This window comes from Tauraco erythrolophus, chromosome 2, assembly GCF_009769465.1.
Source record: "Tauraco erythrolophus isolate bTauEry1 chromosome 2, bTauEry1.pri, whole genome shotgun sequence".
In the NCBI taxonomy this organism is placed as follows: Eukaryota; Metazoa; Chordata; class Aves; order Musophagiformes; family Musophagidae; genus Tauraco; species Tauraco erythrolophus.
In genome coordinates, this window is record NC_141466.1 from 26889090 (window position 1) to 26907824 (window position 18735).

The 18735-nt window shown below is 38.5% G+C and overlaps 1 protein-coding gene across 8 annotated transcripts in view; it reads right to left on the reverse strand.

The window, feature by feature from the left end:
- KLHL32 (kelch like family member 32) overlaps positions 1–18735 on the reverse strand; it is a 97766-nt gene that overhangs the window by 24183 nt on the left and 54848 nt on the right. For 6 of the 8 annotated variants that reach the window (XM_086608175.1, XM_086608174.1, XM_086608173.1 and 3 more), the window contains one exon: positions 14571–14786. The exons of the other annotated variants lie outside the window; for them this stretch is intronic. In XM_086608175.1, coding sequence (XP_086464301.1) covers positions 14571–14786 — 216 coding nt within the window. The remainder of the gene's footprint in view (positions 1–14570; positions 14787–18735) is intronic. 8 annotated transcript variants of the gene reach the window in all.

The window sequence follows — 18735 nt, forward strand, 5'->3', positions numbered from 1 at the left end:
AGTGTGAGGCACAAACTCAAAATGACAATGATTGACAGCCAAACTATATCCGTGCAATATCGAAGACTGCACGTTCTCATTTACCTCAGTGTAGCCAGCAAGCGCCCATTAAACATCCGTCTGATGCCCAAATTAACCTTCTTGGCAAACTGAAAGAGGCACAAACTATCATAATCAACCTTTCATTATCACAGCAGCCTCTAGTTAAAGGGTCAGAATAATTGTGCCATCAGAGCCCTGATTGTTTTCAATCAACAGACGACTGGAGTGACAGCTCAGTGATGGAGTAGTTTGATGAAACCGCACCAGGCCTAATCAGAGCAGATGAAAGGAAGGCATGATTGGTGCAAATGAACAGTCGTGCCTCTCTTTTTCATTTACAATCTGAAATTACTCTTAAATTTACAGGGTTTTTTCTCCCTTATGAGTACCTCTGAAAGAATGTTTGACTTATTATGAGTTCTGACAGTGCAGAGTTATAAAACACAGGTAGGGTTTTCAGCCCAGGCTTTAAGTGGGTATTCAGCGTAATTTTAACAAATTCACTCTTGAAAAGCACAAAATGACTAAAGACTTCCAATGACCTAACCTTTCAGTGCTGTTTGATTAGCAGAACAATTTATCATGCCTCACATTCTTCACGATAAGAGAAGATTAAAAAAAATGGGCAAAGATCTCTTGCAAATGTTTTCTCTTGGCCAACATATTTATTGCGTTATTGCTCTGCTCTCTCTCTCACACACACACACAAAAAAAAATTAAAGAACACTGCATTAATAACCCTTTTCCTCTTAGAATGAATAATGGAATTGAGCAAGGGATTGTTTGGAGATGAAAGCAGAGACCAATTATCATGCCACTGACAGCATCAATATTTAGTTTTCTGGTGGGTTGGGTTGTTCATTCCCACATTCTAAAGATGGGAAATTAATTGATCCCACTAGGCGTTTCTTACCTTACTCATCAGCACAGAATCAGTGTCTCACAAACAAATGGGGGGGGGGGGGGGGGGGGAGGGGGGGGAAGGAAGAAAAATTATTGGGGGCTGCTTAGACAAAATTTGGAAAGAATGGAAGATTCAAGTTTCCTATATGTCCTCAGCTACAGTTCACTTCCCCTCCCAGCCTCACCCAGCTCCGGCCACGTGGCTTCTCATCCTCACAACAGCGTTGTAAGGAAGGTGCAGTAAATCAAAAGAACCTCTTTGTACCTCTGAAGGAAGCAAGTATTTCAAGTGACGAGTGGTAAATCTTTTGTTCTGTCATCTTGGTCATCACCAGATGTTCTCTAGTCTGTCATGCATCACAAAATGCATATCGATGTTCACTTCAGCATATCAAAACAAAAAAGCAGCTTAGAAACAAAGATTAATATTTCCCTGAAGGAGGAGTGGATAGAGAAGGTTGATCCAAACACCAAAGGCTTTTAAGAAATTTTGTTTCCTGTACCCCTTCCTCACCACAGAATGGAAGTTTTAATTCCTTAAAAGTTTGGGGCTGTATGCAGAACATTCACCTAAGCGGATAATACAGAAGTGTTACACAGTGGTAAGTGATAACACAGCTGAAGAAGCTGTGAGCAGGCTTCCACATCCTTGCTAACACAGAGGATGCCATTTTCACTTGTTACTGTTGCTGTTTAATTTACTGAAGTCTACTGTTGATGTACGTTGGTTGAAAGGACCAGGCTCTCTGGTGCTTTTTCTTTGTATAGTGAGGAAAGCCTTACTACCCTCAGACAGTATGAAGGTTCCAACTCGGCCCAATTAAGGAAGATCTGTTAGCTCCAAGTCCTAGATAAAAGAAGCATAACAAAAGTTGCCCAGTCTGCCAGTGATTTGGCAAATACTTCCACTCAGTGCGTCCATTCGCTTGACAGCTGAGTTTCACCTTTTCTCCTGTTTCAAATATTAAAACACCTAACCTTTTCCAAGTATGAAGACACTGCTTACAACTTAGAGATTTAGTGAACTCTTGAGAATGGTCCCAAAACATTCCTAACACGCAAATGAAGAAGGGAAGTAACAGTTTGGGAATGTGCCACCACATGCTTTATTTGGCAAGGCTCAGAAGCAAACATGCTTCTCTCTACACAAAGAGAAAAGTCTCACATTATTTCCCTATTACATTCACAGTGTCCCCACTGCAAGTATCACACCACGTATTTGAAGATGCTGTCATTTTGCTGCCTGTGCCCAGTTCCCACCCAGCCATCTCCACAATTATGCCAGATCTCTGCTTTAGCAGTGGCACCGGCTTTGTGTCCAAGGGGGCCCCTGAAGTGCATTCCCAAACAGGAGTCAGAGCACAGCTGGCAGGAAAGAAAAAATGTGCATCTTTCCAGACCCAACCGTAATCACTGCCATCCAGTCACAGACCCACAGCTTCACAGACAGACAGGCTCAGGCAATAGAGACGGAAGCCAAATGTAAATAAGTTATGACTTCAGGAAGTACGTGCCCAAAAGGAAGATTAGAAAACCCCAAGGTTCGTTAAATCTGGAGGGCGTAAGCACGTGTTAGTGTATGTGCCCCTGGCCTCTTAACAGTCTGCAGAAGCTGCAGTGGATTTGTGCAGAGTACTACTTTAGGAAGCTCTTGGTCTGCTAAATAAGAAATACCTCTTGATTGGAGTTTTGCTGGTTTGGGATCTACGTGATGTGAAGACAACAACCTGTGGCTTTCAGAACATCAGCCTGCAGTCTGCGAGCCACTTTCCAAAGAGGCAGAAATTTGATTTTGATCTTTCAGCACTTAACGTGCAGCAAGCAGAGTTGTTGGCTGAAGTCTGTCTAGCAGCACGAATGACAAATTTCATGATATGATGCTGTGATTAAGATAGAGGTACATAATGTAGCAGTATTAATAGCAAACATTTATCAAAATTAATGGTATTTAAGTGAATCATAATGTATTTAAAATATTTGTCAATTTTTCCCACGTGCTGATAAGATCTGTCTTCTTAAAGCATTTAATCTGTAAGGCATCAATCACCAGTTGCCTGATTTCCTCACAGGACTGCTAGACAAAAATATCATCCTGCATAGTCTTCAACAGGTACAAGGAAGGATATATAACACACACGACTTTGGCAGATTTCTTAGTCATAATTAACATTAGTAACATTAGTCATAAATAAACATTAGCTCCATTAGTAACAATTCAACAGCTGTATGTCCTTCTCAGAATTTTTTAATAAACGTTACTGCACAACGTCTTTGTGAGGAAGGGAGGAATTCTTCATCCCAAGGATGAACCCTTCACCAATCAAATAGAGTCCCTTGCATTTTCAGCCCAGTGCTTTCACCTGCAAGCGTCCTTCCTCCCTGGTGTTACATAACGATACTGGCCTTCCCAGAAATGCCATTATTTTATCAAAAAGGTTGTAAAAGAGACAGCGTTAGTTTCATTGTTTATGTATGTGTTTCCCATGAAACACAGAAAAAAATGTTGGTTTTATAATAACAGTTAAGAACAGAACATGCACTTTTCAAAACTGTATTCACTTCTTTTACACACTTGATCCAATGCATTTATCATACCATTTCTTGTATTTACTGGAAATGAGACTAGACAGAAGCCTACCCAGAAGACATTGAATAACCTCAACAAAAATATTTCAGCTTTTTAGACTTGCAATAAAATAACTATGATCAAAAATCAGCTTTGCAAAAGGCTAGCTGAACTACATCAATATATAATATTATATATGGTAATGAATCATATTATGTTATAGCAAAGAGTTGCTATAACGGAAAAACTAAACTTTTCATCTACTCAAGCTCGAAGTGAAGTAAGGTAGGGACAGAAGGTAAACTCTCAGCTGTTGTAAATTATCACAGCTCATGGAAGTTTGCCATTTTACACCTTCTGGGGAATCTGAACTTCAAAATTATATAGCACTTTCCTTCCAAGTATCTCAAAGCAATTTATAAGCAGTAAAACTCAAGCTTCTCTGAAAGAAGTGTACATTTCAACCATTTTCCCAACACGGTAACTAAGAGACAGAAAAATTAAGTGATATGACAGAAGACGGCAATGGTACAGCTGACACACAATCAAAATCTTCTGTCCCCTTAACCTGTCCACTACCGAAGTCCTGTGGATGTTTTCGTGCTCCATGCCACAGAAAGAAACCTGGTGAGATGCAGGTATCTGAAACTGAGGACAAAACGGATCCCTAAACATCATCCGACAAAAGTTTCTGAGATATTTTTGCAGCTGAAAAGCACATCTCCATACAGACAATAAGACATTGCATTCTTTCTTAACCTTCTTGGAGGAGAAAAACCAAAACTATCCCATAGTGTGCTTCCAGAGAAGTGTGCTTTTGTGTCATCAAGTCCTCAAACCACAGAGTAGTCTCCTTTACAGTCATTTGGAACTTCCCTACAAAGGCAGATCTACAAACGTGCTTCTTGCACCTAACTCATTCTTCTGCTGTGATGGAAGGAAAGAGCAAGGCCCAGCGCAACCCCTATCAATGACACTATATGTACAATTGTGTGTTTAAAACCTGTATGAGCTAGTGCGTAGTCCCTATCGCAACAGACTTTACAGGTACCCCGCTACTGACAACCACTCTGTTTTCCTGTGCGCTGCAATGACTGTCACACCTGGAAGTGCACACAAATAAAATAAATGAGCTGGGATTGATCACACTGGAAAGGCTTTACTTCCTCCTGCAATTAAAGTAAATTTTGTTTTAACAAGACCATCAGAAAAGAGTGTGGAGGGTGGGAATCCATCCAAAGCAAAGCAAAGCAATAAAACCCAACCCAAAACACAGCATCCAGAGACAGAACCTCACTTACTCCTTTCAAATAGGTCCAGCCATAAAGATAATTAGAAATGACAGGCAACACACTCCCTCGCCCCCATCATAAACATTACTAAAATGTAGCTTAATAGGTTCCTGAAACCTATGGACCCCAATAGATCTGCCTCTCTTTAACAACTGGATCAAATGGCAAGAAGCGCTGAGGTAACAACTCGTTGCCATCCATTTTCTAATGCATCGTGTTAATTCTACACATTTGGCTCAACTTTGGACCCTCCATCATTTGTCATAATGGTAAAACCCAACATTGCTAAGTTCTTTAGTTCTGCTAAGTTTTTCTGAAGCTGCAATAAACAGAAGCTTATCTCTTCATAAACACGGCTGCCTAACTAGAACTCTTAACTGTAATTTGATTTCAGTTTAAGGAGGTCAAAGTCTGTGATAGCATTGCTCTTTTCTCAAACAGGCTGGGGACAGAGCACATGGGAGGTAGAAGAGGACTCCCCTCCAGCGGCCATCATTTCAAAATCTAGAATTGCTCATTTTTGGTTTTAGAGGAAACATTCAGGCTGACATCAAATGCACTGAAACTTTACATACCTACATTTCACATTAAGATAAGTTGCTGCTACATAATTGTAAGTGGAAATGACACTCTTTCACCATCCGATACACACTGTTTTTATTGGTATTCCTCTCTTGTTATTTTTGTCCCTTGAAATATGTTTTAGAAGTATGGTGGCTCTCTAAAGAGACAGGAATCTACAAGCTTTCATCAGCAAAAATTGTTAGAGAATGAAACAGGCACAAAATCGACAAAATTCTACAAAAATGCAATTTGGCTCTGTGAAAATTAGTCTAAATGATTCTTGAACGTAGAAAGACTCCCATTCCTTTCTTCCCTATTGTTAGCATATAATTTTCTATGGATTTAATAGGCAAATCCAACAAATTACATAAAAACGTATCATTTTCTATAATAATCTTGACAACAGCTATACAGGACTTGGATGTCATTAATATCTTAGGTCACACACAAAAGCGAACATCAAAGTACACACTCTCCTTAGTCGGATTATATATGTGTATGCTCTCAACACGCCATGTTACTGCAAAATCACCGAGGTCAATTTTTCCAAACGAAATCATCAGGTGGTTTAATTTATTTCTTTTTAACTAGCGATATCACCAGCACCTTCACTACAGGAACTTTATTTCTGTTTTGTTCTGCTTTACTACTTTAACGAACCAACTAAGCCCTCCAACAAGGACAGTGTCGGCTTACCCTTCCGGGTCTCACAGAAAAAAAGCTGTCTGAGCATCCCCTACTTTCTTGCAGCCACTTCACTCTCGCAGTTATCAAACATCAGCCACTGAAGTCCACGTTACGTGTTAGTAAACCTGATTCTTCAACTCCAAAGTTGCTGCCAGATCTCATTTTAACATGAAAGGGTCCACTAATGTTAACTGTGGCAACATTTAGGCCTTTTCCTCTCAGCAGACAATTTACTTCTGCTTTCTCAAATCCCATGAAAAATGTGCATCAGAGGCCAGCATGACCATAACGAAGTTACATATGTGATTTACGAGTTGGTACTTCTTTTGGCTGATTATTCACAAAGGGATATTTTTTTCCCCTATTGCTTTTTTAAATACAAAAAGAGCAAGCAAGTACACTAGCAGAAGCTCACTTAGCATTTTTGAGAACAGAGTAGTTTCCCTTTTTATCAAATCACATCTTCTTAATGATGTCAATTTTATTGACTTTGATTTAATCCCCACATGATGGGCTTCAGATGAATGAGAGACTCATTTTTAAGGGATGAGTTAATTTTTCAAAATCAACTAATTGTCCTAATAATGTTATTTCTTTTAAAAAGTGACTTAGAGCCACATTTGTAGATGCATTTAAGATCCCAAATGTATCTCATGAACTGGGAATGTCAGAGCTTCCCTACTACAAAATTGAAACAAACATAAATTTATTATTTAAACCAACTAAATTACATCTGAAGCAAACTGAATCAACTGCAACTGCTAAAAGGTGAACCTCATAAGATTCAGACCTACACCATCTCATAGGAATATTGAAATAGGCTCCACCCTAAAGGAGCAGTTTGAAAGCTTTTCAGCACAGGTTCTCACTTCAGAGACTGTGATCTTTCCATCTGTCATTACTATCCCACATAGACCTTTAACTTGGAAGGCACTTCACAGTGAAGCTTCTTAAGATCTTTTTGACAAATGCATTTGTCGTAATTTCTTCCATTCCTCCCTGACACGAGGGAATCCAAGGTGATCAAAGGAGTATAAGGACCCCTTTGTCGTGAGGCAATGAAACCCGCAGCTCTGCAGCTCACTCACACATCTGGAAGCTGCCAAGGTCTCCCTGTTTGGAGTAAGCTAGGACGTGCAGGAGTGCTTATTGCTTTTCCATCTCCTTTGCCTCCACACCCTCCTGGAGCCGCCAGTGTCCTGGTCCTGGGGCAGGAGCGACAGCAAGGGACAAGAGCCGGTCAGATGTCAGCAGTCATGCTGGACTGCACCCACTTAACAGCAGGTCTAGACATACGGCGCAAATTCACTTCATCTAACTTTACACACTTAGTTTAGGGACAAGTAGAAGCACTTAACCCCAAAGCGTGGATTCTAACATATTGATGATGATTTGTATGGTTTTAGACAACCTGCAATTCATTTCTCTTTCTACATCTTCTTTGGCTCTATAGTTACAAATAGAGGTAATGCTTCTACCAGCTCCCAAAGGAAAACGCATTGAAATATGGAGCTGAGAATTCTCCAAAGAGCTTCTCATTTTCTATCATTTTTGACAAGCTTAAACCCATCAGAAACAGTGTTAAACAGCTTTACTGGGATTTTGAAAGAGTAGAGATTACTAACACTTCTATCTCTGGATGGAAGACGTTAACTAAGATAGTAACAATGGACTGCCTCATTTGATCATCTGCGATATCTGTGGGTCGTAGACTTTATCTACGCTGTTCTTTAATTTAAGTTAAAAAGGAAAGTAATGTGTGTTTCCAACCATGCCTGGCTTTCACAACACTATGGCCTAAGCAGCTTCTTTTGTGTAACTGTATACCTGCATATTAACACAATTATACTGCAGTTAATCTCCAGTAGATCGGTGCCACAAAGAGTATAACAGTCAACATAAACCCCACCATAAAAGACTAATTCGAATGCAGAATGCAGTACCACAGAAGCAGTCCTGCTGTGTGAACACCTTGGTGTCCTCTTTTCGGCTATCTAAACCAAAACTCACATCCATTACTTAGCTGAAGAAGTGACCCAAATTCAAGAGCTGTGGGCACAGAAGCCTTCCTAAATACTGGTATGATGCTCTGTGCAGTTCTGAAGTTAATCTGGGATAAATAAGGTGAGGCAATGTTACTGTAGGACATTGAGGCAAAAGGAATGCCCTCCAGCAATTTCTCTATTGCTCACAGCAATAGCAGCAAAATCATCAAGTTTTCTGATTGGAACTGACATGTATCAAAAAGAAAATTAGAAGAGCACACAGTTGCTCCTAACAGAAACCTAGTTTTAATACAGAAAATCCCTTTTTATACTGCTGTACTTGATAAATAACAGTAACAAGATCAGTTAACATTTAAGAAATAACATGCAGAAACTTTCAAAAGTCGAGAACAAAAGCACAGACAAAGTTCACAAAATGTTACTGCAAAGGACAAGATTAAGAGCCCATCAGATTTAAGCTAAGGTAGACAAAGGGGGAAGGTGTATCGTAAAGTAAGGGGACAGTGCCAACCGGGGCAGCATTCATTTTTACTGTAAGCCAAAATGCCATTACTATTACAAACGATGCAGAAATTATATGAGGAAAAATGTGTGTGACTGGAACACATCAGCAGAGTGTGAGATTCAGCTCTCTACATCCACTGCCTCGATTCACTGTAGCCTGCGTGAAACCTGTCTAGTCTACAGTTTCAGAGGACACTGATCTCCTGCGGATCCTGTGCCACAACTGCCAGCTTGGCCTATCTGTCATAGAGATCCTACCAAAAACGCTGCACATACCTATGGTTATAAAAAATGAATCCCAAACGAATAGTCTGGAGAGATCATAAGGAATATTACCATTGTGCACAGTCAATTCAGATGAGATACCTGTGATTATGAGCATTAGCCTTAGGAAAAGGAAACCTACATCCTATCATAGGTTATGTTTTCAGTTTTCTGTTTTTGAGAGTAACTACATAATCTTGCTTGCAGCTAGTCACGATACACAGTGCAACCATCACAGATTCAATACAGTGGATGCTGGGATTCAAGGGTGTCTCTTCAACATTTTTACATAGACTACTCATGAAAAGGGTACTAAAAGGGGTGAAAACACAGCAAAACACGCGGGGGCAATATGCTAATTTTCCTATATATCCTCAGCAATTCACCTCAGCCTCAATATGCATCAAACTCCTTTTTTCTCTCCTATGCCTCTCTTGGTGAGAGGCTGACAGCCACATTTTAGTGTGGTGGTTTTCTACTTAGGCTAAATACTCACTAGGGACGAGCATTAGACCACCAGACATGATTTCATTTATTGCCCAAGAGAGCACTTAAGCTTATTTCTTGAACAGTGAAAGGCTAATATACTGTTTAAACACAACGTTGATTACCAAGACGCTTTCCTTCACTTAGTATTTTATGCTGTTACTTGTTTTGCAGTAAAAGTTAAGTTCACATTTAGCAAGGCATTTAGTCCACATTTCATTAAAAAACATATATATACCCCTGAGAAACATGAATTTTGCTCTCTCGATGTTAAAAATTGCTCTGTAGAATCAAAAGATTGACAGCAAAAAAACATTCAAGTACTGCACCGAAGGAATGGCAAGCTTGTACAGGAACAAGACAACCCACTTTAGGAACTGCTGTTCGTGGGCATCACTGGAGATGCATGGAAGATGCCTGTGGGCCTGTCTTCTGCAGAGAACTGTTCCATCGTAACGGCCTGCTGTAATGCGTGTACTGTAACATTTCCAACAGCACTGAACTCGGTGGGATTTCTGCTGGAGAATACTTTAGGACCTCCACAAATGCCACCAGGAGATTGAGAATGGAGGTCAAGTGTAAGAAAAGGCAGTCAAAAATAGGGCACTTTACACTCCTTTAGAAAAGGATAAACAGGACTGTAATAAGAAAATTGGAATTACACATTTATTATTTTTATAAAATAGATGTTTAACAACTCACATTGACCTGTAACACTGTAGTCCTCCTGTCTTATTTTTCTATTATTCAAGCAAAGACACTTCTCTAATACAGAGACCAAAGTCTGATTTTGCACATCACATCCACGGTAACAAAAGGAATAACTTGTGCTACACTTTTGCATATGGAACATCTGCTTTGTGAATACAAGTCCACAGGTTGCACACAAGAAAGTTAACAGGGCTGGAACGTCTCAGAAGCCTAGCCCTGGAAAAGACATGACACAGTTGCACACTTTCCAGCGGAATAAACTACTCGTGCAGTTTTATCCACCAATTTTTCCTGGATTGCTTCCTTACCAGTTGACCACCAAGAAACTGAGTTGCATAGCAAAGTAAAAAACCAAGAAAAAACTCCTAATCTTGCCTTCAGGACAAGTATTGGCAAATACTAAAACTGATCTATTTTTAATGCTAGCTTTTTAAAAAATATATATCCTTTAACAATCTAGTTAACCAGTAGCAGAGGAGGAAGGAACTAATCCATATTGATCTCTTGGTTAAGATTTTTTGCCAAACATGATTCGAGAGTTTACCTTGAATCAAGTACAGTATTTAATACTGTATTGTTTGACTGATGTACTGCTGGGAGACACAACGAGCCAGTAGATATTTCTGTCTGTAACTATCAGTATGATTCTTAAAATATGAACATCTAAGCCTCATGACACTGAAGTTTTGAACCTGATATGGCATAACTATACTACAACTAAGGCTAACATCATTTTATCACTTAAATCTTTGGCTGCTTTCTACTTGCTAAGGTTCCAACAAGAAGCCCTCTACTGCTAGTTTTCTCTAAGAACACGTTCTGTCGTACAGGGTTGGTTACCTTTTCAATTATCAAGGGAAAGAATTCATCTGCTTCCTTAAAGTAGAGCCAATGAGCCTTTCTAGTAATGGCCAATTATGAAAAGATTCACTTTTCACTTCATGATAAACTAGACATTTATGTCCTCATCATGACTGTTTCCTGTGAAAAAAAAAGTGTGGTGTACAGCTCATGATGAAGAAAAAAAGTACCAAAGAATTTGCTTTTTTCTTCCAACTTCTTCAGGATTTTTCCTTGGTTTTCGTCATCTTTTTATTTAACCCTTTCCTCCACATCACTGTTTAAGTCTACTCGCATTTTAATGCAGCTGATAAATCATAAATGTCATATATACTAAATCATATTTCATAATCTCACATGCTAGTAAAATGTAACAAATCAGTATGAAAACAAATCCGATACCACCTAATGGTAATTGTAACTGGCTTAGCCCAGCTAAAAAAAAAAAAAAAAAATTAATGATGGAGGCTAGAAAATTGCTCCAATTCACAGCCTACAGAGGTTTTCTGGTGGGCTTTCTTTTTGTTCTTTAATTGTCTTAATAAATACATCATTATATTCTTTGCCTATTGTCTCCACTAAAAATAAGATGCCTACATTAGGCCAAAGAGTTTCACAAGATTTTAAGAGGTAGAAAGAGGAATGAATTACTTAGTTTGTCCACTTCACCCGGGTTTGGAAGTCACATTTTTCTTTCTAAAAGAATCAACAGGAATTACTGTAGTACTCTACATTAATCCACATCTTAGTACACTGACATTAATATTCCTGTTTAACTTTCTCAAACTTGGTTTGTTCAAGGTTATATTTCTTCATATTCACTAAAATTCAGCAACTGTGAATTGCTGGGCTAACGAAAATTCAAAACGGGCCAGATAAGGGCTGCAGTTCGCTTCAGTTTAAATCACATTCAAACATTGTTCTGAGCACACATTTTGATGCATTAAAATAACTGCTTCAATCTTTATATGCATTAGGGTCGAATCACCCAGTGGACATTGGGAATTCAAACTAGTGAAAATAACTGTGCTCTGCAGACAGTAGCACCCTTTCCAGAGGTTCTCCGAGGGAAGCTTTAATTTGTGCTTAGGGCTTCATGGGAGCCCTATTAGTAAAGATGCCTTGGGGAGATGCTGAACTAGTATCGCCACAACACGCGTGCACGTGTGTGCGCAGGAGGCCACACTAGTCACAGGTAAGACAGACAAATCAAACGGTAGCATCCCCCATCAGCTCTTCTATTATCTGCCCCACTTTGTGCCAATTTCCTCCAGCTTCCCCAACACTTCTTGCTTTGCTGTTCTTCCTTAAGACATGGGATGGGGATTTGTCAAAGTCAATGAGCACTTTATTACAGTGAGAGTGCTCAGTAATGAACAATTCAGCAATTTAATGAGATTCTGTAGATCTGTCTCCAGCCTGTCCATCAAGTTTCACTTCTATAAAGCACCCTGACACTAATCCTCTGGCATACCCAATCTTCACCCTGGGCTGAATATTAGATTCTTCCATGGTATATTGCATTACCACTATAACCTTAGCAAAAATGATGAACTTAACTACACTTGAGGCAATATAGCTGGTCTGATTTGATTTTCTTCTATTGGGTTGACTATGAGGGAATTACTTATTTACTAAGATAAAGCAAAAAAAACAGTTTCTTACTGCCTTCTGAATGCCTAAATTGGTAAATATTTATGTGTGCCTTTTAATTCATCCTGAGAACCTGGAATATTTATAAATATATATTTATTCCTGGTTGTATAGACTGAATTAAAAAGACACACACAAACATTTTTGCCTGCAGCGGAAAACTAGTTTTAAAAAATTCTTTGGAACAGCATTAGTAACCTTTAGAGAGGCAATTATGATAACACTTAAATGGACAGTGTGGAGTTTGTTGCCACTCAAAAAGCAGCACATTACCTACAAGTATCTCTCCCCAGTATGACCCTGCAACAGAAATATAAGCTTTGTCATATCTGCCTCGTGAAATGTTCATTGACTGGAGCGCACACAATTAAGAAAATTATTTCTGAGTTCTTCCTACAGGACAGGACAATGACACAAGATTTAAAAACTCTTCACTTCCTAAACTTTGTTTCAGCAGGTTGTACAGGGTATGTTATGCAAACGCTTGCTCATCATTAAGCTGGCATTAAATAATATTTGTATGACTTTCTGTAGCAACTTTTCTGCCAAAAGTATCACCAAGCATGTAGGTAGGAGATTTCACTGAACCTGCAGAGAAGTTATAATAAAATCAAAATTGGCCAATCAGCCCCAAATATGAACTTCTACATCAAAACCTTTTCTGATAAAGGCAGTATGAGCTAGGACTCAGAGTATCCTGCCTAAAAAATCCAAACCTGCAGATTCTGTTGTACAGACATCCTCCAGAGACTAAGATTGGAAAAAGCTTATATTACTATCTGCAGAAAGTATCATCTTCATAAAACACTCCACAATCTAAAACCTCAAAATTTTGAAAACAAGTACGTCATTACCAAACTGAAGGGTTAAGTTAAATCTGCATACTGTTGCAGAGGTCTGAAGAGCTTAACTAGACATTTTGTTTTTTTCAGAATAAATATTTTGTTCCTGCATGATATTGTTCATCCGCAGAACATGAAGTGCACCACAGATGAAAACACGTTTTACACTTTGAGAAAACGATAGCAAATAGATGAAAAGATTTGCTTAGAATAATCCAAAAGATAAGTAGATAAATAACAGGGATTGAAATATTTGACTCTCAGTCTTCTCTGTTGGACCAAGATAACCCACTTCTTAAAAAGAAAGCACAGGTTTCTTTCAAGCAAGTTACATTCTACCTTGAAATACCCTGAAACACTTTCCTTCTATAAAACATGACAGCAAAAAGAAAACAGAAAGAATTGTTTGGTAACAAACATTACAGAGATTTTCTTCCACGATATCATGAATTGCAATTTTTACAGACATCTGATGGTAATGTTTTCAAGGATTTATTTTGTTTTAGATTTTAAGTTTCTCTTTACAGGCTACGTTTTTTTTCATATTAGGTTTTTGGGGTTTTTTCCCCCTCCACACTAAAGGTCATGACATAATGGTTTTTTATGTTGTTAATATTCTATGGCTAGCAACCTGGCCCTTTTCTGGATCCAGTTCTTTTTTTACTGGAAATGATTGCTACCTCCAGCTTCTTACCACAAACCTTCCACTGAAGCCTCCACTCATCTCTGAGCAGAGCAGTCTGTGTGTTGATTCTCTAATTTGCTTCAGGCAAAGTCAGTTGTGGTGGCCTAAACAATTTCAATGACTACAAAGTTCCACAGCTAAGTTTGCCTGAAGTGAACGGAAGAGACTACAGAAGCAGGTTTGCTGGCAGACCTGCGGTACCAGCCTCACCAGAGGCAACGATAATTGAGTTGCATGCATCGGCCATCTCTTTCCACCAGCAAAGTTGGATCTGGAAGAAAATCTCTCCCATATCTGAGTAACACAAGTTAAGGAATGAGACAAATTTCTCTTTTAAACAAACTAATTGCATTATCACAACACAACGCTTTTTGAATTTCATTTAAAAATTTCCCTCGGTTGTTATTCACAGTTTTTGCTCAAGTGCTTATTCTCCCTCGAGATTGCTCCAGGGTTTCAAAACAACAGATTACTGCTACGGTTTATAGAGTATCACACATTCTGCTTGTTCACCAATCTCCTTACCTGCCAGATTTGTTCTTCACTGAGTGAAGTGAGTCTATCGCTTTTAAAAACCTCTCGAAGAAGACAGTATGGGAGTGCCAGAACTTCTTCAGGATGACTCTTCAATAGCTCTGAGAGATGTTTTACTAAGAAGTCAACCACTGCATTCTCCAACAAAGTGAGGTTGAAGAGATCCGCAAGCTTATACAGGTCCAAGTAATTAAAACTATTTAGTTCCTAAATGGGTGAAGCAAACAAAATACATCTCAGAAAAAAAAAAAAAACACAAACAAAACAAAACAAAAGAGAGAACAAAAACCCACACAGGTCTCAGATAATGAAAAAAGGTTGTTCTTTTGGAGCTATGGAGTAGGAAAGTAATATAACTTGAAATTAATTAACACAGCCTCATTCAAAATGTATGTGGAAATGTTACCAGTGCATATGCAAATATCTATGATAGTGCTAATTTATATTGCAACTGCTAAGGTTACATATACATGCAGCATCTGTAAGAAATATGGATTAGTACATAAAATAATAAACCAGCATGATTTACACTGTATGACAAGAGCTCGTAGGAGTCAACACGTGGATTAAAAAAACGTATTTGTTAACTGCAATGGTTTGTTAGAAAGCAATTGTTTGTTCGTTATTTACTGTTTTGATTGAGCTAGAGCACCTGTGTAGTATGACTTAGTTCCATGAAACCTCACAAAATACGAGATGCTTAGCTACATTTCATTATGTATACATTTATCTCCAATGAACAAATAGATACTTTTTTTCCCCAACTACTGACATCAACCCATAGTGGATGTTGGCCTTGTATTATTTCTCCCCCTCTGTCTAACAGAAGAAAATCTGCAGAGACAAAAGCTACAGTAACTCAGGGCAGGAAGTTTTTTTCCACCCTGTAACAGATAACCTATATTTACAGACTAATGTTTTCAGCTTGGCATCCCTTGTAAACTAGCGCCTGGACAGCTAACTACTGCTATTGTGGCCCACACGCTCTCCAGGGGCCAAGAGAATTCCCCAAGAATACATCCATATTGGAGAAAAGCACCCAGGACGTCTGGGAAATCAGCACGTTTACCGTTTTCTCTGTTCTTGCTGTATGCTCACACCTCTCTTCCTCTCCCCTCCGCAATCCTGGTTTTCATCTTCCAATTTACCGCATTGCTCCCTATCAGCCGCCTTCTCCTTGACCAGCTCCATGTGTGAAAATGACAAGAAGTCTTGTCAGTTTCACTTTGCTGGTTAGTTAACACAGGGACTAGAGCAGGAAAGAGAAACAGACTAAATTAAGTCAATTTCACTTTCACTGCTCTGCTGGGTGGAATGGCAGCACCAAATGAAACTGACAAGAAATCTTGTAAATGTCAAATGAGCTGCACGGCTGGCAGATAGAGCAGAGCAACAGGGAAGATGGGAAAGTGCGAAGAGGGGTTTTTTTGGAATGTTTTATGGACTACATCTCGAACGTGTGAATTGGGTGGCTGTCCCAATGACTGTGGAGCTGTTTATGCATATGCAACGGAGAGTGGAGAAAGAATTTTTTTTCACCTGCTTAGAGGAGTCAGTACCGCAGGAAACTGAATCAAATTCCTGTGGAGGCTCCTGCTTGTTACGTAATCTCCCAGTCTGAACGGTGCACCTTCCCTGGCAGGCTTCTACCTTAAAGATAGATCCTATTCATGATCTACTTAAACTGCTGCACAGGAGTTTCACATCGCTTTCTTGGAAGAACAAAGAAAAGTTTTTCACGTTGTCAGAACAAGCACTAACAGCCATCATCCCAAAAGCCACAGATAATCCAGTGTCAGTTCCTCTTCACACTAGCACAGAGGAGGCAAGGATAAATCCTCCCTAGTTGCAGAAAGAAAGAGAAAGGAACGATTTCTACACGAGAAGTATATGGTCTGTGTGCCTGCTCGCTGGTTTAATATCTGTAGATCACAGATGGTATCTCGCACCACCACTTCTGTGATGGCCATGCAACGGTGGCAACAACGTGCAGGAGTATAATCAAAGTAAGCAACACAGCATTTGACGAGCAACAGCCATGGTTTATTGTCCCTGGTTTGGAAGACGATCTTTTCAGAGAACTCCCTGATTGAATGAATGCCAAACATCCAGAAAGAAATTTAGAAGAGCCCAGTGTATATTTATTGAGGTCTTTTGACATCAACAGCTATATTTGAGGAGGATAAAAATAAACAAATAAAGAATAAAACATTACAATCTGAGGATTGACAATCCGACTAAAACACAGGCCTGATCAAACCCTACTAAGTGTCAATGGAGGAGGACAGATGGCTTTTGGTGGTCTTAGAAGAGGACAACACTGGAGATAACATAATAAAATCTCTCCTTATTAGAGAGAAACAGTAACATGACACACAAATACAGTTTTACCCTGAAAAATCTTCACATTTTCAGTGAAATCTGAAATGCACTGTAAGCCGTCATTTTTGGTTTGGGTATTTTTGATGATCCCCCAAACGCCCTATCCCCTCAAATCAACACCAATTGAGGTTTTTTATGAACGCTGCTATACAGATGAAGAGGCCAAATATATTTATGGATGGATGGATAAATAAACTCTCACCAGTTGTTTATTTACAATATTATTTATTTTTATGTGTTCACTTATTTCAACTGTTTATTTATTTATGTGTCTATTTATTTATTTATTATGGGGGTTTATTTGTTTACTTATTTTCATTGGTAAGCTTCAAAGGATTTTTGATGCTTTGCCTAACATAATGTGTTAGTGACCTGCTGGACTTATACTTGCAATATTAATCAAGCACTAAACCATATTTTGTTAAAACTGGTCTTGGCCTGTATCCAGAAACATTCGTTTCTGGTTTTGTAAGGTTAGAGTTGATCTACAGGGTTCTATTTCACAGCCAAAGCAGCAAGTAGCGCATTAGCTTTACAAATGAAAGTTATCAGACTTTTATACCAATATTCAAATCAAAATTATACAGTACTATACGTTACTCTCTCTGTGATGATACTAGAGGGTAAAAATGTCACACTGAGATCGCAAGGTATATACCACAGATCAGATAACCTAGCTCTTCATGTGCAGTAAGACTCTCAGAAACATCAGACTAAAATGCAGTATGTTAAGTTAGTTGGGAAAAAAAAAAGAGCACCTTACATTTTAGCTTTAAAACATCCAACAGAAAGTATCAAAGCAATCACTGTCAACTCACTCTGATTTGAACAGATTTTACAAACTAAACCCTTAATTGAATTAAAAACTTCTTTAGGAAATGAAATAGCTACTAAATAGGAAATTTAGGTGTGGTCATGAATAAGAGTTCTGGCAGTCTCTGTTTTCCATAGATTTTATCATACTGTATTAAAAAAGTAGCTACAAAATTTAAAAGTCATGTGCAACTTTCTTCTGGTACTGTATCGCAGCAGACGTTCTTTAAAAACATGCAACACAAAACAGGCTTATGTAAATGACTGAAACTTTTAATCTTGTTTTTATAAACTTTTAAATGTATGCCACTTATCTTTTTTTGAACTGAAGGATGAAATATGAACACAAGCAGAACTGTCACTAAGGGCTGAAGAGAATTAGGGAAAGGTAGAGATCCTATCTCTTCTAATATGATGTATGTTACGCGGCTGAAACACACTCAGACTAAGAAAATACGTATAAGATTATATATACAGATCTTACAACTAACAGTTGAAATAATTCTAAAAATCTCACAGTAAACTCAAACCAATTTAATAAATTGGCCACATTATTTATCAGTGTCTACTTCTAAAATGAGAAGCTATCTCTGCTCCTAAGCATGCTACTCACTATACACCCCCCCGGCTACCCCTCTCTCTGAGTAAGAGAATCCATTGTTCTACACTACTGGTCTTCTGATTCAGTAGTATCAACCTTTAGATGCAAAACCAATTTAACAATGGGCTGACATTTAAAAACCTTGTAAAGGAAAATCAGTTTTCTGAACAAACATAATCCGAAAGACGACAATATTAAATATTCAAAATAAATGATGTGACGTTGTCTATGTTTTAATACGCAGGTGTATTTTAATATAGAGATATGATAAATTGTAAAACAGGAATAATAGATATAAACATTGTATTTAAATTACTTCCAAATCCATCTTTATTCGTTTGTACTTTAAAGAATAATTGC